Below are 21665 nucleotides of genomic sequence, written 5' to 3'. Positions count from 1 at the left end.
GAGCCACGTGGGTGGGGGCCCAGGCCTGACTGAACTTACCAGTAGAAGACGTCCTTTCCCCCTCTCTTACAGCTGCAGCCCCCACTGGGGCAGTTCAGCTGGCCGGTGCCTCTAGTGCCCACCCGGGTGCAGCTACATCAGCAGTCAGGCTGTGATGTGAGCCACCCTGCCCGGCCCAAGACCGTTAACTTTAAAAAGAGGGACAGAGTATGGTGGCTCACATCTGTGATCCCAGGCAGGGAGGCTGAGGCAAGTGGACTGCTTGAGTTCAGGAGTTCAAGACCAGCCTGAGCAAGAGCAGGACCCATCTCTACTAAAATGTAAAAAAAAAAAAATGCTTTTTTCTTTTTTTTTTTTTTTTTGAGACAGTTTCACTGCTGCCATCCTGGGTAGAGTGCGGTGGCGTCACAGCTCACAGCAACCTCCAACTCCTGGGCATAAGCGATTCTCTTGCCTCAGCTTCTCAAGTAGCTGGGACTACAGGTGCCTGCTACAACGCCCAGCTATTTTTTGGTTGTAGCTGTCGTCGTTGTTTGGCAGGCCTGGGCTGGATTCAAACCCGCCAGCTCCGGTGTACGTGGCTGGCGCCCTAGCCGCTGAGCTACAGGCGCCGAGCCTCAAAATAGAAAACTTAGTTGGGCATTGTGGCAGGTATCAGTAGTCCCAGCTATTCGGGAGGCTGAGGCAAAAAGATCGCTTGAGCCTGGGTGACAGAGGGAGACCATGTCTGGGGGAAAAAAAAAGAAAGAAAGAGAAGAAAAGAAAGAAAGGGGGAAGGGGCTCCACATCCTCCCAGCAGCTGAGACAGCCCCCCAACATCCACCTGGACTCCAGCACCCCCTTCCTGATATTCAGACCCGATAGCACCTCCCAGGGACTCTGTGAGCACCTGCTCTTGTCAAATTTGGCCTAAAGCTGCTGCCATACTTCGAATCCCCACGTGGAGAACTGCAATTTAACTCAGCACTTTCACAAACTGCAACCCAAGAACCATTTGCTTGTAACAAGTAGCTGAGTCTCAGCCAATCACAGGCTGCCTACTTATCAGACCACGCCTACACGAGGGAGCTGTGGCCAATCAGGATGCTCCTGTGCGTGGCTTCCCCATTCTGTCTACAGATGTCCCTGCCGGTGTTGCTGGGCTGCGCTCCACGGAGCTCCCCCCAGGTGAGCGCTGCCTCGCGACCATCACGGTCACAGCAAGAGCCTCCTCGCCCACAGGCTCCCCATGTCCTTCTTGCCAGGCCAGTGTGCCTCTGCCTTGGGCACAAGCACGTTCCATTCCCAGCCCCTCCTGGCTCCCACCTCCGGCAGGGTGCCGCCACACTCACGCTCAGCTCTGGCTCCTGCACACACCGCCTTCTTACACTGGCTGGTCTGTTGCCATTACCATGTAAACAAAGGCCATAACAACATCTCTTCACTGCTTAAAAGACTGGCGATTTTCAAATTCCCTTCAACAGCAAGATTCTTTCCCCTAAACAGCCCTTCAACATAGTCCAGTGAACATAGGTGAGCCGGGCTGCTGTGGATGGTGACAAGGCCTTGCTGGCCCTCTGAGTAGTAGGGGGCTCTGGGGAAGAAGGTGGTGCCCTAACAGAGAAGCTCAAACCCACAGCACTCATGGGCCCAGCAGGCAGCCCTGCACTGTCCATCACATCTGTTCACAATCTGCTTTCTGAGAAATCAGAGGGGTTTTCCACATTTTGTTGTGTGGTGGGAATGAGACTGTGTCCAGGACTACCAACTGCCATAGGAAGGCACATGGTGATAGTACAAAATGTTTTATGTACCTCTCAGCCTAAAGAAAATCCAATGTATGAAAAAGGCAGTTTTCTAGAATTCCAGCTTTGTAGAAAATTTTATTAATAACATTTGAATGTATAAATGGAAAAAGAATAAATATGTCATCATATACCCTGCACAGCTTCAGGTAATACGACAGGACCCAAATGCACTTTCAGAGTCAGTTTTAAAGCGTGGGAGAAGACACGGAAGGCAGTGTCCTAGACTAGCCAGGCTCAGAGCAGGAAGGCTCCATCCCTGCTCACTGACCATCTTCTAACCGTCATGAGCATCTGTCCCTGCACCCCCAGCACATGCAGAAAGTGGCTGCTCAGTGTCACAAGACACTGTTGTGGGAGTTCACGCTGAGGAAGGGGCCCAGGGGTGGGAGGGGCCCCGAGCCAGCTCTGCTCCCGCCTTGCAGGTACCCTTGTGGTGGCAGCAGGAAGACCTAGAAAAGGATTTTTGTAAAAATGGGTACAAAGAGCCACCTGACAGAGCAGTTCATCTTAGATGCAGCATTTTAAAGCTAGTGTGACCATCACTTCTCATGTCTATTTCTCAATCAATGGTGAGTGATGGATCCAGGGGCCACACAGGTGACTACCCGCTGGAGGTGAGTGCAAAGCAGCCAGCCAGGCCCTGGTGTGAGAACTGAGTCAAGTGTCTCACAGACAACCCCAAGTTTCCCCTGGAGACCCCAACAGGGAAGTTTCTGGACTCTGATGTAGTGAGTAGGACCCTCAGAGTGCAGCACAAGGTGACAGGGTGACAGGGTCCTCATCCTCCCCATGAGGAAACAAGCCCCCTCATGGTCTCCCAGCAGGCAGAAGGGCAGGGCCAGGGTGGAAGAGCCTTCTCTGGTGGCCCCCATAGACATGTGCAATTAGTCAACAGGCTTAGGAAGACACCAGCTCCAAAGAAACATCAACTCCGAGTCCACCTGAGATGGGGCACTCACCCACCAGCATCCGCTCGCTTAAAATATGCAGGAAACCAAAGGTGTCAGAAAGGCCCCAAGACAGGCTCTGACAACGTGTCCTGGGTTTCTGGATCACCCCACAGGCCTCATGTGCAGCTGAGATGCGTGTCACAGACCCTGACTGCAAATACAGCCACAACCCTGCAGGTGGAGGAGCTTCACATGCAGACGAGGCAGAGGGAGACCCGAGAATGGGCACAACCCTAGATGTGCCGCCTGCGAGCGCAGCCTCCTCTGGTCCTGCAGGCTGAAGGACAGTCCTGTCTGCCTAATCCCTGACTGGGGAACAGAGCAGACCCATGGCCACACCTGTGTCCACCACGTGTCCAGTGTCTGCAGGTGTCACCTCAGTACGCAATCTTCCAATGCGTAGGCTGCTCACATGCTTTCTCCTGGTCGCCACAAAATCTGTTGTACGTTGTCTTGGGGTCAAACCCCAAGATTTCTCTCTCCTCATGAATCCGAAAAGAAAATGTTGAGACTGAGGTGCCAATAAAAAACCTGCAAAGGATCATAGGAGGTTCCCAGAGTTACACAGAACCAATCCACCTATCAATCAATTCATGACATGTGCCCTCTAGATACCTGTCTGGCCTGGCCCACCTTCCCCAGGGGCCATCGATGTCTGCATACCATGCGGCTCTGCCTGCCGTTTCTGCCCCAACCCAACTCCACGGACATAGTGAGCCTCAGCACCCCTGCCCTGCCATGGGCTTCCTCCTGTTGCAAAATGCCAGGGCAGGCACGCCAGTGCTGGGAGCGCTGTAGATAAGGCTCCTGATTCCTCACGACACTACTCTGGCCCATGCTCAGTGGGCCCTGATGCTGTGAGTTGCAGTAACATGCTGCCCAGAGCCCCTTCACACTGTCTGGGTTTGTGGGGACAGCCTCTCTGGGACCCTCTCAACCCCTGGGGCGAGAGCCCCCCATTCCTCTGAACCACATGCAGTGTTGGGCCTAGCTCACTGATAGCACGGAACCACCAATCAAATCTTGACATTAGTTGTGTGCTGTGCGCATAGCACTGCGCTTAGGCTGGGAGCCTGCACAGGCCTGTGCCCATCGGCAGGCACAGCGCTGCAGTGAGCTGGGCTGGGCCCTTCACACTTGGGGACCCAGGGCTTCCTGAGGATGAAGGCAGGAGGATAAAGGCCTCAGGGCAAAACCTCCCTGAAGCAGAACTTCCAGGGCCAAGCTGTCAAGTTCTCAATCAGAAACCCTGAGGCCCCACCGGAAGGTCAGGGATGAGCCTGTAACTCAGCCCCCACAAAACCCCAATCCTAATACAACCGAGAAACCAGTTCCTCATCCCATCTGCTTAACACAGGAAAAGGGGACCCTCACTCTGGAAAAATGGTATCATGGGGCCTCTGCGAGTCTTTTATGTGCAATGCCCAGAACAAGACAGAAAGTCACTAGACATAGTGGGGGGTGCAGGCTTGGGAAGCTAAACACCCCCAGGCAGGAATACGGCTGGCTAGGCTGTGAAACAACAAAACATGTATACACACCCACACACACTGCTACGGGTCTCTGAGAGCTCTGAAGCCAAAAGGAAAATCATTCGCTCTACTTTCATTTTTCATTTTGCTCAAAATCTTCTGACCTAATCCCAACCTTGGTTTTCTGTGCAGAGGTGCAGCCGAGTCTCTGGACACCAGAGGCCTGGGCCTTCTCCTGAGGGCACAGCCCACAGCAGTAAGGACACACACACGGGCCCCATGCGCCCAGATATTGGGACAGTCTATGGGCGTCTCCAGCACCACACGCACCACCACAACTGTGAACCAAACCCAGGGTATCAATAACTCAGGCAGGGTGGACAGCGGGGACTGGGAGTGACAGGAAGGGGAAGCAGAGCTCTGGGCTGAAGCAATGACAGTGGCATGCCATGGAGGAAGCCGGCACGTAAGGTCCGGCCTGAAGAAACTGTGAACATCACAAGAGACACAGATAAAAGACACAGGAAACGAGGCAGGGGGTCAGGGTGTGCACACAGGTGGTCACCTGGTCAGATGCACCGCGTCTGGAGACGCATGAGCCTTCTGAGAACAACCACACCCACCCTCAGCTGACAGAGAAGTCAGGGGCACCTGGCGTGTGAGCAGATCCACTGGTCAATAATCGCTACGCCGCCATCTTTGTAGAGTTCTAGTTCTTCCCAAGTGGGTTCAAACCTCACCATTTCAGGTAACAGTTTTTTTAACTCTTCATATTCTGCAAAGTAAAAGGAGAGGCCTTTGATCCCGGCCCCGCAGGAGCAAGGGAAGAAGGAAGGGCACACACGCTCTGCTGCTGTGGAATCTTCAGGAACTGACTGTCAGGGGAAGACACAATTCAGATTTCTCTTCCTCGAATAACAGCTGAAGATTATGCATGCCTGGGTCAGCCAGAATTTAACCATGGCCCACAAAGAAATGGAAGAGTCTCTAGTCAAAGTTCCATACCCTTTCTGATGGCATCTGTGGCCACAAACACTGTGTCCAGCTGGTGAGTCTTCATCAGGCTACGGATCTTCCTCACGGCCCCCTCCAGACTGGGCACGTCCTCTCTGTGGCCCCAGATAAAATCTTTCCTTCTCAGGTGGACACCAAGGTAGGGCCCCCCGAGTGAAGAGCCCAGCTTGACCTAGCAAAGAACCACAAGACGTAATGAAACTGCTGGGGGAAGTGGGGAGCTGAGCAGGTGGGAACTCGCCCTGGGCCCCGGCAGGACACGCATTTCCACTTGGCGTACTCCATGGGTCACCTTCAGGTCTGTCTAGGGGATTCGCAGACAGAATCTCAGGGGGATTGACTATCTTCTCAAGACCATAAAGTAATTACTACAGGCCCTTTTATCTTGGTAAAATTAAAAATTTTTTTTTTTTTTAATTAAACACATGCACTCAGCTCTGCTATGAAGCTAAATTATAGCTTTCACGTGAAGGCTATAACCCAACTATAGCACAAGACTGGGGAAAGGGCCAAGGAAAGGGAAGGGAGGCGGGAGGTTTTGGTGGAGGGAGGGTAACTGGTGGGGCCACATCTACAGTGCATCTTAGAATGGGTACAGGCGAATCTTACTAAATGCAGAATACAAATGCCTACATACAGTAACTAAGAAAATGCCATGAAGGCTATGTCGAACAGTTTGATGAGAATATTTCAGATTGTATATGAAACCCGCACATTGTACCCCTTGATTGCACTAATGTACACAGCTATGATTTAACAATAAAAAAAAAAAAAAAAAAAAGAGGCTGAGGCAGGAAGAGGGCTTGAGCCCAAGAGTTTGAGGTTGCTGTGAACTCTGATGATGCCACAACACTCTACCCAGGGGAACAGAGTGAGCATCTGTCTCAAAAAAAATATTTTTAATAAATAAATAATAATAAGTCAATGACTTTAAAAAAAAATAAAATAAAATAAAAATTAAACACATGGATTGGAAAAAGTTAATAAAAACCAATAAAATATTTTTTCCAATAAAAATGTACGAGCAACTTGACTATTGCTTGAACACTGCCTTCTCCCTTGGAACAGACTCTTGTGTTCCACAAGAACAGCTGGGTGCCATGCTACTCCACCCTGTGAAGCTACTCCTCTCTGTTAGGCTACTCTTCTCCATGAGGCTGCTCCTCCCCATGAGGCTACTTCTGCCCGTGAGGCTGCTCCTCCCTGTTAGGCTGCTCCTCCCCATGAGGCTGCTCCTGCCTATGACTCTACTCCTTCCTGTAACGTTTTGCTGTTAAAAACAAGGCAAAGAAGAGATGATGAAAATGATAAAAAATGTCAATGTGAATAAGCAAAATATGGCTCCTAGAAATTACATTATAGAAAACCTAAACGTTAAAAAAAAATTTAAGTATACACATAAAATAACAAAATGACAACACTAGGCCAAAATGGTCTTAACAGTGTTTCTGGGCGAGTCTGGGTGACTCCTGCCTTTTCCCTTTACTGCTCATGTATCATAAGATGTGGGACTGTAACTCTGATCACCATCTTTTACTTCCTACTTTCATATTTTTCACCTCACTTTACAAACAATCCTTCATTACAGGCTGGACCTGTAACAATGTCCAAATTCTAGTAAATAGAGAATTGCACAGTGCAACCTCTTGGAGTTTGCACTGAAGTGAGGGGTCCCCACCATCAGGACAGTAACTTGCTTCTGGAAAGGGACCACAGCATCTACAAGGGACAGAGGCACCAACTCCTGTTCTGACTTCTTAAATTTAATGGATGAGTTTTGGGGCATCTGAAGAGAGAATTCACATTTTCTCTAATTAACAAAAATACCTTCATCTTTGTCCAGTCCTCCTCAAAGGGGATCTTGTCCGCGTGGTCTGTGGAGTTCAGATACCTGCTCCTGAACTCATCTCCCACCGCCCGCAGGTGCCTGGCAAACACCATGCTCCGCCGGCTCTGTGGACACACAGGGCCCTGAGCGCTGCCCCTGTGGTTTCAGAGGACAAGCTGCGGCGTGGACTTGCCTGCCTGGCCTCCAGACCTCCCAAGCGGGGCTCTTTTTGGCCTTTCACTGCCCACCCCCCTGCTGCAACAAACCCCGCAGGCACTTCTCCCCCACCACAGGTGCCTGGGAACCAGGGCTGTCCCTGCGGAGGCTCTCGAAGAGGCTCTACATGAAGCCACCTCCTACCCCAAACCAACAGAGTACAAGGGCCAGGCCCCCAGGCAAGAAGTGGCCGGTCACTTGCAGGGTTCCCTTAGTTTCTCCCCAACTCGAAATTTTAGGCTTTGCTCAGTAAGCGCCATGTCGAACTGGACTGAACTGCAGAACTCTGGAGCAAGGACTGTGTCTCCTGCAAACCAGATGCCTGCTCTCTCATCTGTCCCCGACATGGACATACCAGCTGATGATGCAGGAGAACCAGCTGCTCTCCCTGACACTGTCACCACTCACTCCTGGTAACTGTGGTTTCATCAAAGGTCACTAATTCCGATGTTAAAGACTCACCGCAGAAAATGTTCCCACTTCCAAAACTAACAGAGGAAAGAAGGGCTCTAAACTCCAGCCACCAAACAAGCCAGTGACTCAGGAGCCCCCCACTCCACTCAGGGCCCACATCCTTGGAGGCAGGAGTGCCACAGCCCAGCGGGGTTCCCGAGGCCCAGCCCCAAGCTCAGCAGGTTCAAAGTAAGATGCATAGCCTGTCTGCTGCGTGGGGTAAAAGATCACTGCCGGTGCCCAAAATCTATGGCTTCCAGGAACCTCACAATTTTAATGGGCAAGGTCAAGGAAACACACTGTCAGCTGTTTCACACCACACAACTCTAGGAGAGCACCCCCAGGGATACTCACGTCCCAGTACTCTTTTCCTCCGTAGTGGTCATGCAGTAGGTTTTCGGCTCTGTCTAACATCACAGACCTATTTTTAAACAAAAGGAAAATGAAGAGCTTAATGATGTGAGAGTTAGGAGAGATCACCCTCACCCACTGGGAGAGCACAGGGCGGGCGAGCCCCAGGCCAGGGAAGCAGTGGGAGACCAAATCCTTCAGGGATTCTGACCATGGTCCTGCGAGGGTGTCAACCCCTACCATCAACCTGAAAAATGACATCAGAGAAAAGGATTCCCTAACATAACGGATTTATTTGGGAGCAAGGAGAAAGGACACCCAGCCACGGAAAGCCATAGGATTAAGCACAAAGAGAAGCCCTTTTATTTTTTTTGAGACAGAATCTCATTCTGTAGCCCTTGGTAGAGGGCTATGGCATCACAGCTCACGGCAACCTCAAACTCTTGGGCTCAAGCGATTCTCTTGCTTTAGCCTCCCAAGTAGTCGGAACTACAGGCACCCACCACAACGCTCAGCTATTTTTAGAGACAGGGTTTCCCTCTAGCTCAGGCTGGTCTCAAACTTGTGAAATCAGGCAGTCCACCTGCCTTGGCCTCCCTGGGATTACAGGCATGAGGCACTGTACCCCGGCATAAAGGGAAGCTCTTACTCAGTACAGAGACATTTGCCTGAGCTGCCTGGACACAGAGGAAGTGGCTCTGGAGGCTCAGAGCCACAGCTGCCACCGGTTCACCAGAGCAGATGCCATTATTCGGCAGTGTTCTTCCGAGAGCATCTTTTTTTTTTTTTTTGTAGAGACGGAGTCTCACTTTACCGCCCTCGGGTAGAGTGCCATAACATCACAGGACTCACAGCAACCTCCAGCACTTGGGCTTCCACGATTCTCCTGCCTCAGCCTCCCGAGCAGCTGGGACTACAGGCGCTCGTCACAACGCCCGGCTATTATTTTTGGTTGCAGTTCCACCGGGGCTGGGTTTGAACCTGCCACCCTTGGTATATGGGGCCGGGCCCTACTCACTGAGCCACAGGCACCACCCTTCCGAGAGCATCTTTACTGAATAGCCACAATCTGCAGGAATGTCTGGTGACAGCCTGCTCACAGCTGGACACGCACACGTGGATGCACAGGGAGGGCAGGACATGCAGGGACTTCTCAAAGGGCCACCTAGAACACCATAGACGTGCAAGCAGGAGCCTCCCCCTCGGGAGGATAGACAGTCCCGGCTCCAATCTATCTGAGGCAGACAGGGCAATCTCACCTGTTGTCTGCAACTTTCATGCTATGTGATTCTAACACTTGTGAAGTGTTTCTCCTATTGTAGCCACTGTATCAGCTGTCACCCAACTCACCTCTGACTGGCTATACAAAAAAAAAAAAGACAAAAGACAAAACAAATGAAATGAGCCAAGAGAAGTCGGCAGTATATTAAAAGAACAACACACATAACAAAAGGAGTTCATTCCAGGAAAGCACAGACAGCTCAATGCCAGGGAACCTATCACGTAACTTATCACAGGTAAAGGAGCAAAGCCATATAATGACAGATGCCATCACAAAGGCAGAAGAGTCATTATCCACTCCTGTCACCAAAAGAATCACCCTAATAAGACAGGGATAGGTGCTCCCTCTGGTAAGAGAGACCATCCCTCACGGGGTGACACAGACAAACAGCCCCTATCCAGCAGGACTGGGTGGCCTGAGACAGCATCTCGAGATACACGGAACCTTTGCTCTTAACACAGCATAACTTTCAGTGGCTCAAAGAATTATGAAAACTGAAAGAGCATAAAGTAGACCACAGCCAGCACATGGCTCACACCTGTGACCCCAGCATAGTGAAAGGCCCAGGCAACTAGGGGTGGGACAGAATTATATAGAGGGGCCTTACCTAACAAAAACAATCAATGTAACCTGGTCCTGTGTACCCTTAATGAATCCCCAACATTAAAAATAATAATAATAAAAAAATAAAAAAGAGAAACGCCCAGGCAGGAGGATTGCTTGGGGCCAGGAGTTCAAGACCAGGCTGAGCAACATAGTGAAACCCTATCTCTACAAAAAAATACACTAATTTAAATACACTAATTTTTTGTAGAGATAGGGTGGTGGCACCTGCAGTCCCAGCTACTGAAGAGGATGAGGAAAAAGAATATTGGGATGGTAAAAGTTGGGGTAAGAAAACCCAGAAACTTTAAGGAACAGACAGACATATCTGATGATATGAAAATTTTAAATTTCCACAGAGAAAATACTAGTGAAAGACTTAATGTGGCGCTTTATGAAATAACATTTTTTCAAAAGGTTTTGTTTTGTTATCTGAGACAGAGCCTCACTCTGTCACCCAGGGCAGAGTGCTGTGGCGACACAGCTCATAGCAACCTCAAACTCCTAGGCTCAAGCGATCCTCCTGTCTCAGCCTCCCCACTAGCTGGGACTTACAAGTGCCCACCATGACCCCGGCTAATTTTCCTATTTTAGTAGAGATGCATGGGAGCTCACTCTTGCTCAGGCCGGTCTGGAAATCCTGAGCTCAAGGGACCCACCCACCTTGGCCTCTCACAGTGCTGGGATTAAAGGAATGAGCCACTGCACCTGGACTTAACAGGCTTTTTAAATGTAGTCTTCCTCCGAAATCAAAGAAACACAGTTTAACAGACCAGGGACTGTACTCTCAGGAGACCCAGGAACTACGGCACTCTACCCTAGCAGCTGCCTGGGGACTGCCCTAGCAGCTGCCTGGGGACTTCTCTGCCTGGCCACCATGGGCGACCTCCCAATGAGCACCACTGAGAGTGTGCCCACCCCCAGCTGCTCCCGTTCCAGGTGTCACTCACATTGTCACTGCCCTGTTGCTTGAGCACAGACTTCTCTACAAAACCTTTTCCATTTGGAATCAACCAAAAGGCACCAACATAGGCTGGTCCAATAAATTCTCTTACATCTGTGCAAAGACAGCTGTGAAAGAATGAGGCTATGCCCCCAGGTCCTTAACAACACCCGAAACGTGTGGTCACATGGGAAAAAGGGCAAACCACCCAGTGCACATGCACGTCACCCACACGGCCTGATTCGTGTCTTTAGACCAACACGTACATTGACACGAGGCTAGTTCTGGTGAGACACAGAGCCTCTGCCTGCTGTGAGCTTTACTATAAAACGTGGTGGTGTGCTTAGCGATGTACGTTCCCTTGTACACACGTAAGCAGTGTCCTAACATGAACGCACTGCATCCCCACATGCCCTAGGGGCCCTGCCCCTACCTGCCTACGCAGGGGACTATCTCTGACTTCATGTGAATGATACCAGACTACACTTATTTTTCTCATTCTCTCACTGGACATCACATCCCAACTGACTTTTATCATAAAACACAGCAGCAGTTTATTCCCCCCAACTTAGAGCATGTCACTCTCTTTATTGGTACTGCTGTGGATGGGCATGTGGTGCCTGATCCAGGTGTGGCCACAGGGTAGGCTCACCAAGTCACAAGGCTGAACCATGCTCCCCAGCAGTTCCACCAAATTCTGCTGCCAGGAGCGGTCTTTGCGTCCCTATTGCCCCACCCTCCAGTGGAGGCTGTCTTCCTGAACACCACTGAAGCTGGCCCATCTTCTCGGGTTCGCAGCAGCTGTGCCCATAATGATGTGCAGACTGGCCCAGCCCACAGGACCACAAGGACAGCTCCCTTGGTGCAGAGAAGACCCATGGCCTGAGCCCACCCAGCCACTCCCCCAGCCCCTCCTTGATCACCTGTAGGACTTCATCTTTGCCACAGCCTCTGAAGCCTCCCTCATGGCTGCAGAACTGGGCCTCCCATCTCTACCACCTGCAACCTGATTCTATGTGAAGTTCAATCTGCAGCTTCCCCAGGGACCACAGGCTGAGAAGAGGCCTGAGCTGGGGCGTGCTTGTGGGGAAACAGACAGGAGGACAGTCCTATGCCCTCACCACAGCCAGAACACAGGCACCCACTGCCTGGAGGGCCAGGCCCAGGGCAGGCTGGGCCAGCACTCACCGAGCGGAAGTGTTTCTCAGAAGCACAGGTGCAATGACGGAGGCCGATCCTTGGACAGACAGACAGGAAACGTTTAACCCCCTGGTTTCTTCATAACCCCAAAACCATCCTCTGCAAAACAAAACCCACAGGACTTGTATTAATTTCTTTTGCTTTCACACAGGTAACAAACACATCCAGACGTACAGCGCACAAAGTGGCTCAACTGTGATGAAATGTAGCTGCTGCGTTTAGGAAAAACTTACTGATCCTGGTTGTGATACTCTTGAGAAAATTTTTAAAGAAAACCATGAATTTCAATTTGATTTGATTCATGGGCTGCTGAAGCTTTCCTCATGATTCTGGACAGTTCTGCTCACAGGTAGAGGCAAGGGTGGTGGAGAAGGACCCTGCAGAGCCAGAGTGGTGGCCACCGTCACATGATACAACCTTATCGCTTTACAGGTGATGTTGTTAGGTGACATCTCTGCCAAGGAAGGGCTGCATCAGAGCCCCTGGGGGTAATTCCCACAGCTACAGTCAGTAACAGATCTAACTCAGGGGTGTTTATAAAAACAACCTGAGCTCCTATCCGTGCAGGGGCAGGAGGCTGCTGGGGCTCATCCTGAGGCTGCAGCACAAAGGAGACGGGCACATCAGGGCACAGGCCTGCCCATCAGGACATAGGGAAGGGGGTCCTCAGGAATCTGTCAGACAGTGGACTCCGTGAGTGCCACTGGCGCCCTATAGTGGTACCTGTAATACTCGTGCTTGTCTTGCGAGTACAGGAGCTGATCGATGCATGGCCGAGCGTCCACCTTCTCCTCCCAGGTGCCCTCCTTCCACCCCTCAGCGTAACTCTGCAGGACGTAGACCTGGTCAATGAAGGGCCCTCCAGACTCTGGGGAAAGAAGAACCACAGCAGTAATGGGAATCAGAGCCAGTTCAAAGCACACACTGCACAGCCACCAACGCAGGTAGCTTTTACCAATTTATTTAAGGTCGTCTTATTCCCACAAAGGGCTGGAGATCGGGCAGGACGAAGACCTTCCGGCTCAGCTGCACAGGCCTACCCCCTCACCTATGCTCCTCCAGAGCCTGAATGCTCCCTCCTCAGGGCCCTGCCTAGGCAGCTCCCTGCCCAAACTATCCCCTCCAGGCTGGCTCTAACCTGCCCCCCACCTGCCTGATTTTTCTCCTCAAGCTCTTCGAATCCTGACTGATTTTTTCACTTGGTAACTGTGCTATTTCTGCTAGGACAGGGGCCCCAGGACAGCAGGAGGCTGTGGGCCCTGCACCCCAAGAAGGTGCCAACTGCCACATGCTAGCAATCAATAAAGATCTGCTCAAAGATGGACTGAACACAGCCAGTGGTGAGAAAGTGGAATTCTGGTCTTTTTTCACACTCACTCATGACTGTGTGGCCAGTGGCTAAGGCCAGAGCTACAGAGGTGGGTATGATGGAGACCCTACGTGCCAGGGCCCTGCTAGCTGAGCTACATGCTTCTTCGAGTGCAGTCTCCTGGCAGCCCTGTCCTAGAACAAATACTCCCTTCCTTCCCCCTAATAGATGAAGACTCAGCAAGTCTCAGGATGGTAAACAGCAGGGAGGTGTCAAAACAGAGCATGGGCCTCAGCAGCTGGTAACACAAACCACTACCTTCCCTATGCTGCTCCTGGTCTGCTCCAGCCTGAGGGCTGGAGGCTTAGAAAACAGCAGAGAGGAGCCCCCAGCCCCTCCCAGACACTAAGCCCAGACTCACTTACAGCAGCCTGAATCCAAAGTCACTCATTCTTGTTCAAGGCCTCTCCAATGCAGCAGAGAAGTATCATTTGTTTATGAATTTATATCTTCCAAACAAAATTAAAGAAAGCTCTAAATGCCTTTATTCTAAGAAAAACTTTAATCCCTCTCTGAAAAATTAACAGAAAGATCAGGCAGCAGGAAATTAAACAAGATGCACCTGCAGAGGTCCTCACTGGCACTGTAGTGAGACACCATGCAATCTGCTCCACACACACTCACGTCCTCCACCATGTAAAATGCCTTTGGCATAGGGAGCCGAGTCCTCCTAGGACAACATTCAGGCCTGGTGCTTTTTTTAGGGCAGCTCTAACTCAATTCTGCCTACTTGCCAGGCTGCCATGGTTTTCAGAGGTGAGAGGGCACATACACTTCAGGTCTGTTTCTGCTGGAGTGTTACGAAAGGTCTCTGGTAGTCTGGGGAAGGGAAATAGGCTCTGCACAAAGCAGGAGCTACAATAGGCCTGAGGGAGACGTGTGAGCTGGTCCAGGGTGCCGGCAAGGCTCCAGTGGGCTTATGGCAATCTTGAGCTCTGCCTAATGTCTACGTTAGAAATGAGACCTGCTATGAAACTAATTTATGGCTTTCACATGAAAGCTATAACCCAGTTATAACCTAAGAATAGGGAGAAGGGGGAAAGGGAGGGAAGGGAGGGAAGGGAGGGGGGAGTTGGGCAGAGGGAGGGTGATTGGTGGGATTACACCTGCCGTGCATCTTACAAGGGTATATGTGAAACTTAGCAAATGCAGAATGTAAATGTCTTAACACAATAACTAAGAAAATGCCAGGAAGGCTATGTTAACCAGTGTGATGAAAATGTGTCAAACAGTCTATAAAACCAGTGTATGGTGCCCCATGATCGCATTAATGTACACAGCTATGATTTAATAATAAAAAAATAATAATAAAAATTAAAAAAAAAAAGAAATGAGGCCTGGTCCAAAGGCTCACGCCAATAATCCTATTGCTTTGGGAGGACAAGGCAGGAGGATCATTTGAGGCCAGAAGTTTGAGAATAGCCTGAGCAACATGAAGAGACCCTGTCTCTACAAAAAAATTTAAAAATTAGCGGCGTGTATGCCTGTAGTCCCAGCCTCTAGGGAGGATGAGGCAAGAGGATCACTTGACCCCAGTGATCCTCTTGAGGTTACAGTGAGCTATGATCATGCCAATGCACTCCAGCCTGGGTGACAGAGCAAGACCCTTTCCCTAAAGAAAGAAGGAAACAACTGCTTGGCCGCAGTTATGCCACCACGGCCCCTCAGCCTAGAGCTCTGCCTCACCTGCAATGAACTGCTCATACTCAATGACAGGGATGTTTTGATTGAGACTTGGAAGATCAAAAAACTCGGACCAGGGAATCCGGACCTGATGGATGTCAGGACTCTGCCAGTGATACAGGCGCCCCCACGGGGGCAGGACAAGCACCCACTCCTCTGTCTTTAGAAGAGTCTTCAGAAGGGAGGCGATGCGAATGTAGACATCCCTGCGGAGGTTGAAGCCTTCCGGGGGGTTCACATCATACAGAAGATACCTGAGCAGGGAGGACCAGGACACCAGTCTTGAATGCTGAAGACTCTGCACAGAAAACCTGATTCACATACAAGTCTCAGCACAACGCTGGAATATGGGCACTTACAATTGTTTCTAGTTTGTAAAGCAAAGGCAGGTGCTCACCTGTTTCTATATGATCCATCTCTTAGCGCCCTTGAGTAGGAGTAACAGGCATCCTAACATCTTTTAACAATTAGTGATAATTCAAAACTAAGACCAGAGGAATCTCAGTGACTAGAACCTGAGAATCGGTACTCTTGTGGTTCTCAAAGTGGTTTAGTCTAAAGATCTCTTTACACTCTAAGCAATTATTGAGGGCCCCAAATGGCTATTACGTGTATGAGTTACAGCTATTGGTAGCTTCTATATTAGAAGTTAAAGCTAGAAGTATTCACTAAGTCACTTAAAAATAAGCCTATTACATGTTAAATAAAAAATAAGTGTACTTTTCAAAGTAAAACTAATGACTGAGAAGAATAGCAATGCTTTTAATTTCTGCACATCTCTTTTGGATCTGGTGATAGCTGGATTCTCAATTCTGTTTCTGCATTCAACCTGCTGAGCTATCACAGATCAGGTGGCCTCTGGAAAAACTCTACAGTGAACTCACAGAGGAATGAAAAAGGAAAACACCAATTCTGGTATTACTACTAGAATGGTTCTGAAACCTCAGGGATGCCTGGACACATTTTAAGAACTACTGTCCTATCCAAAGCAAGACCCCTCCCTGTCTATAAAATCCCTAGGCAAAGGTCACCCAGCTTCTGTGAGGATCCTGTCCTTGCACTTCTCACCACCCCTTGTCTGTATTAGCTTTTTTTTTTTTTTTACTTAGAGACAGAGTCTCACTTTATCGCCCTGGGTAGAGTGCTGTAGCGTTACAGCTCACAGTAACCTCCAACTCCTGGCCTTAGGTGATTCTCTTGCCTCAGCCTCACGAGTAGCTGGGACTACAGGCGCCTGCCACAACGCCCGGCTATTTTTTGTTGCAGTTTGGCTGGGGCCAGGTTTGAACCCGCTACCCTAGGTATTTGGGGCCGGCGTCCTACCCACTGAGCCACGGGCGCCGCCCCTGTATTAGCTTTTTGCACAGACTTCTTCGCTACAGGTGCAGCTGTGTGTAATCCTGGTTTACATCTCCAACCCCTCCAAAGACTGAGGACACCCAGAGGAAGGGGTCTTTGAACCATCTTCCATCCCTGGCACCATCAGAGGACCTGTTTGGTACCAAGTCCTCCATAACTGGCGAACATAAAGCCTGTTTCATGCCGGAGACTTATCCGAGGAACATCCAACATCTGGATGTAGACCCAATGAAACACTTGATTCCAAAGCCCCTCAAACCCAGACCTGCATCGTCTGACAAGGAGCGGCGGGGTTCGGCCCTCAGGCTGTCCTCCGCGGTGCCCGCCCACTGACCCCGACCGCGGCCCACTGAGCCCTACCCAGTCGCGGTTCACTGACCCCGGCCCGGCCCACGGAACCCCGGACCCTCCCCACGGACTCCCGCCTCATTCCTGTAGCCCCACGGACGAGCATTTACCGTCTGCGGGACGCTGCCCCCGACAGGATATCGGCCGCTGACTGGCCAGGCCAAAACTCCTCTCTCGAGGCCGAAATGGGCGGCCAGTTCACTGCCCAGAGCAGCACGTACACGACGCCGAGCGCCGCCATGGCCCCCGGCGGCCACGCACTTCCGGCGTCAGCTCCCCGCCCCGGAAACGCACGCATGCCCCGCCCCCGAGAAGCGCGTTAACTGTAGCCACGGCAATGCAGAGGCGCCGTTTTACGCATGCGTCCTGTGTCGGAGGGTGTGAGGTGCGCATGCGCAGAGCCTCTGCCTGCGCTGGAGGTCCAGCACAGTTCTGTGGTGTCCAGTCCTCTCTTGGCTTTTCCCCGCGTGGGTGGCGGCGGGTCATGCAGGCACTGGCTCCGTGTACTCATCCAGCTGAGATCCAGCATGGAGCTCCGCGCCCCTCCCGGCCCCCCGGCCCGGCGTCCCGCGCTCCTGTCCTGCCGGGGGGAGGTTCCCGGGGAAGGGGGCGTGGCCGGCGTCCGGAGTGGTGACAGATCCCGGCTGGGCCGCAGCTGCTGTGCTGTCAGCTCCTCCGGCGCGGGTATTAAATGTATTTGTTGTTTGGGGCGTTTAGAGGAAGCGTCCAGAAGCAGGTGTGCTCTCCGGCAGCGCCGCACACAGGAGCTGACCTGGCAGGCTCTGGTGACCTAACCGCCGGTCCTGGGCGCCTGCTGTGACAGCGGTGTCAGATTTCTGACTAATAGCATTTCTGGGCAAATTCCTTGAAGGGTACAGATTGCTAAAACTGACAACAAAAAAGACAAAACATAAATTGCGCTTCATCTGTTTAATTGAATGTGCAGTCAAATTTGTAATCAAGTATCTCAGGCCCAGGAGGCTAACCTGGTGAATTTTTTTTTTTTTTTTTTGCTTTCAATTGTCTTAGTTTGAAGTTTTCTTTTTTGCTTTTATTTATTTTTTATTGAGATAGTTTCACTTTGTGGTCCTCAGTTGAGTGCGGAGGGGTCACAACTCACAGCAACCTCCAACTCCTGGGCTGAAGGGATTCTCTTGTCTCAGTCTCCCAAGTAGCTAAGGCGCTCGACACAACAAACTAACTCTGGCTCAGGCGGGTCTACCCTCTGAGCTCAGGGCAATCCACCCTCCTCAGCCTCCCAGAGTGCTAGGATGACAGGCGTGAGCTAACAGCCTGGCCTGGTGAATTCTTTTTAAAGAGGAAGTAGTTCTACCATTCAAAAAATGGAAGTGGAGAGAAGATGTCCTAACTTGATTTATGAGGCCAGTATTATCCAGATAGCAAGATCAGACAAAGACATCCCAGGGAGAGAAAAGCACAGACAGACATCTTTGGTGAATTTAATAAACTGTCAGATGAGATCTATATTGGCTACCTGTCTGTATGAAGCAAACACTAAATGTCCAACACTAACTTACAGACTGGTTTTAAAGCTGCAGTGATCGAGGGGTGTGTTACTGCTGAAAGATGGATGTGCACAACCATGGAGCCAAAGAGGTGGCAGAGAACCCAGAAGCACACATGTGCTGAATGGTGGTGGAACAATTGGACAGCCATTTGAAAAAAAAGACTCAGTGGTACACAGAATCATGAAACTTAAAAGAAGAAAAATGATAAGTCGAATTTCATCAACAAGTAAAACTTTCTGGTCCTTGAAAGATACTGTTGAGAAAATAACAACGGGAGCCAAGGACTGGGAGAATACATTCAGAATAACCTATCTGACAAAAGACTTGGATCTTCTAAAATTCAGGAATTTAATGAGAGAAAGATAGACAACCAACACAAAAAGGAAGATGTGCAAACAGCCAATGAGCGCATGAAAGGGTGCTCAATATCGCTAAGATATTAGGAAAATGGACATTAAAATTGCAGTGGGTACCACTGTCCACCCCTGGAATGGTGAAATTACAAACATTGACAATAGCGAGTTTTGTGAGGGTGTAGAGCAGCCATGACCTGACACGAATGTAAGTGGTGCTCCCCTTTGGAAGTCATTTTGACAGCTTCTGTTTTGTCTTAGCTGTGGTCCCAGGGGGGCTCCCAACTGGAAGTGTCTCAGGGTGTCCAGATGTGGGGTTGTTGGGATTCCAAAGAAAGAAGTGCCAGGAGCCAGGTGCTCAGTCCAGAGCGTTTGTTAGGGGAACTGCGGTTGGAGGGGGCTGCAGCATGTCCTCTACACAGCCAGACAAAGAGTACACCACCTGGGTTTGTCCTCAGTGAGGGGTCTGAGTGTGGAGTTTGTAGGAGGACTTTGGGAATGTGGGCCGGGACTAGCTCTTTAGGTGTTTTGGGCCCAAGCAGTGGAGAAGCTCTGTGCTTCCCAGTCAGGGCCCAGAAAGTGCGGCCTGGTGCCTCAGCCCTGAGTGCACAGAGCCATCCAAGTTAGGTGTCCCTGTGGTCACTCCACCAGGAACCCACAGCACTGCAGCCACGCTTGGTCATGGCTCCAAAGACAGGCAATCCCTATGAACAAGACTATGCCCCTCACGTCACGGGCATTTGTGCCGGCTGCCTTTGGGGTTTCTGTCTGCAGGTATTTCTGTGGACAGATACTGCTCTTTACAAACGATTTGAGTGGAAAAGGGTATGGGGTGCACTTTTTCTTTTTCCCTGGAACTGGTGATGGCCCAAATAGAAGGCAACTCACTTTATAAAGAGGACCACAGACCTCTCCAAAACCAGAAACCAGAGTGAAAACAAAGGCAGCACACAAAGCCAGAGAGGGCCACCCCCGCCCTGGGCTGCATGGCCAGGCCACACCTGCTGCAGGGAGCACTGCTGGCCCTAGGGGCCTTCAGGATTAAGTGGGCTCCATTGTTAACAGTGGTGTTGGCCTAGACCTGGGGACTGCCTCCTGCCCATCCTTGGTCTCTCTCAGGATGGAATTGGTACCAGGCAGGCAGGCATACCCACGCGCCCACTGCCCACTCCTTCCTTCTCCCTCCTCCCCAGTCCACGCCACCCTCCTTTAGGCTTGGGGGTTTCTTTACTGACCCTTTGTCAGGAATGACCTGTGAGAGGCTTAATGAGTCTTCATTAGAGAGAAAGAGTCTTTGTACAAATAACTAGAAATAACCCTATTTCCCCTCTATGGTGGCCAGTGGTGCGGCAGAGGGGACGCTGTGCCTGGCCCACCAAGTGGCGCCAGTAGAGGGCAGACGAACCTTTCCCCAGTGCCTCAGGTTACTCAGGTCCAGGACTGAGTTTGACAAGCTCAGAATGAGGGGACAGGCGCCCCTCACCCTGTGTGCACTAGAGGTGGGGGCAGAAGAAACCACAGAGCAGAGCTGGGCTGGCTGCAGGGAGCCCTCCAGGCAGGCCTTGGGCCTCTGAGACCCCTGCTCAGGTGCCCAAAGATGGGCCCCAAAGCCTCCCCAAGGGGGAAGGGGGACATAGCTCAGTTTGGCCTCTGGTGACTTGTGGGTCCTGGACCAACACCTAGTGAAGGCCACACTTGACCCCTTTGGGTCCTGGGACATCAGATACCCTTACAAAACTCAGGAGGTTCAGCTGGGCAGCCCAGGTTCCCAGCCCCTAGAGGTTCCCTGAGCCCTGTGGTGGGGACGTGGACAGGCCACAAGGCTCAGTGCTGGATCTCACTTGAGCCTGGCTGGGGCAGCCACAGTGTCCAGGGCAAAGGCAGATTCTTCTGGAAGCTGGGGCAGACTGCCATCTGGGCAGGGACCCTAAGGGCCCAGATGAGGGCACAGCCTGGAGCTCCTTGCGTCCCAGTAGCTGTGTTCACAAACACCCCGGGCCATGAGGGTGGCCTGGGAGCCAGCATGCGTGGAGGGGCATGGCCACCCTGCCAGGGAGATGGGGAGCAGGACTGCTGTGAGCAAAAGCCCGTGGCCCTGCCCATCTGTGTGTTGGGACTGCTGGGCTCAGTGCAGAACCCCAGCCCTTGCTCATCATAAGTCCCTGTCATAAAACCCTGGCGTTCGTCCCTGGAAATGCTCAGTGAGGGCACTGCTTTCTGCATCACAGCAGGGCAGGGAGTTCCAGTGTGCCAGCTTGAGGGCCAGAGGCCAGGACCAGAGGAGTCCTTAGTCCAGAGGCTGCCAACCAAGATGGCCCCACACTTGCCCTGCCAATTCTGCAGCTGAGGGGATGCCTGCAGCCCTAGGCCACCACACGATGGAGACATGAAGGAGCCTGTGCCAGGGGCAGCTGACTGTCAGGGAACCACCTGTGGTCAGCCCCTGGGATCAGCACCCAGGCAGCAGAGCTGGGGCTGCCCTCTGGGCCAAGAATGCCCAACACCTGTGGGGACTGGTCCTGAAGGGCTCAAGGTCCACAGTGAGAGTTCAGCCCTCCAGAAAACCAGGCCAGGCCACCTCCTCCAGATGCCTCCCCAAGCTTCCTGCATGGGACCCATGTGGGCACACGGCTCCTGTCCACCTGCCTGGACACACCCCTGTGGCCCATGTAAGGGTTAAGGAGCATAGCCTGGGCTGTGGGGCACGTGGGAGCAGGGAAGACCTGGGGTGGGGCAGGTTCAGGGTGAGGGCCACTCTGCCAGGATTCAGGACCCACTTGGAGCACACCCACACCTGGACTCTCCAGCCTGACCTTTGCTTGGGGTGTGAGCGGCTGCTCTCCTGGCTGCAGCGGAGCAAGGCTTGACCCATGTTGTGACCTCCCAGCATGACTGCCATCTTACCAGTCCTAAATGGAGGCTCCA

At 51.6% G+C, this 21665-nt stretch overlaps 1 protein-coding gene across 2 annotated transcripts; it reads right to left on the bottom strand.

Moving 5' to 3' along the window:
• Nucleotides 1–1826: 1826 nt before the first annotated feature.
• On the bottom strand, nucleotides 1827–17123 carry POFUT2 (protein O-fucosyltransferase 2). 2 transcript variants are annotated; one of them, XM_053565421.1, is made up of 10 exons: nucleotides 16969–17104; nucleotides 15155–15405; nucleotides 12823–12967; nucleotides 12088–12198; nucleotides 8075–8141; nucleotides 7051–7176; nucleotides 5215–5395; nucleotides 4861–4984; nucleotides 3077–3268; nucleotides 1827–2236 (listed from the first exon to the last, which is right to left on the bottom strand). In XM_053565421.1, exons 1-9 carry the CDS (start codon nucleotides 17097–17099, stop codon nucleotides 3115–3117), a joined length of 1290 nt encoding a protein of 429 aa, XP_053421396.1. In that variant the 5' UTR covers nucleotides 17100–17104; the 3' UTR covers nucleotides 1827–2236; nucleotides 3077–3114. The 2 variants fall into 2 exon arrangements, with proteins under 2 accessions (XP_053421396.1, XP_053421395.1); XM_053565420.1 differs by having other exon boundaries at nucleotides 1827–3268; nucleotides 16969–17123.
• Nucleotides 17124–21665: the final 4542 nt, after the last annotated feature.

Source organism: Nycticebus coucang, chromosome 16 (genome assembly GCF_027406575.1).
Source record: "Nycticebus coucang isolate mNycCou1 chromosome 16, mNycCou1.pri, whole genome shotgun sequence".
Lineage (NCBI taxonomy): Eukaryota > Metazoa > Chordata > Mammalia > Primates > Lorisidae > Nycticebus > Nycticebus coucang.
The sequence above is the reverse complement of the archived record's forward strand: the minus strand, read 5'-3'. Positions and strand labels throughout refer to the sequence as shown.

Bases quoted from the DNA above. Each gene is read 5' to 3' on its own strand.
- POFUT2 (XM_053565420.1), bottom strand. From the start codon at position 17,099: ATGGCGGCGCTCGGCGTCGTGTACGTGCTGCTCTGGGCAGTGAACTGG. The intron at 12,968-15,154 runs GTGAGGCAGAGC...TTCTTTCCCCAG, and splicing joins GTATGAGCAGTTCATTGCAG to AGTCTGGAGGGCCCTTCATT. The intron at 3,269-4,860 runs GTGCCCCTGACT...GATCCTTTGCAG, and splicing joins TGGATCTGCTCACACGCCAG to GTTTTTTATTGGCACCTCAG.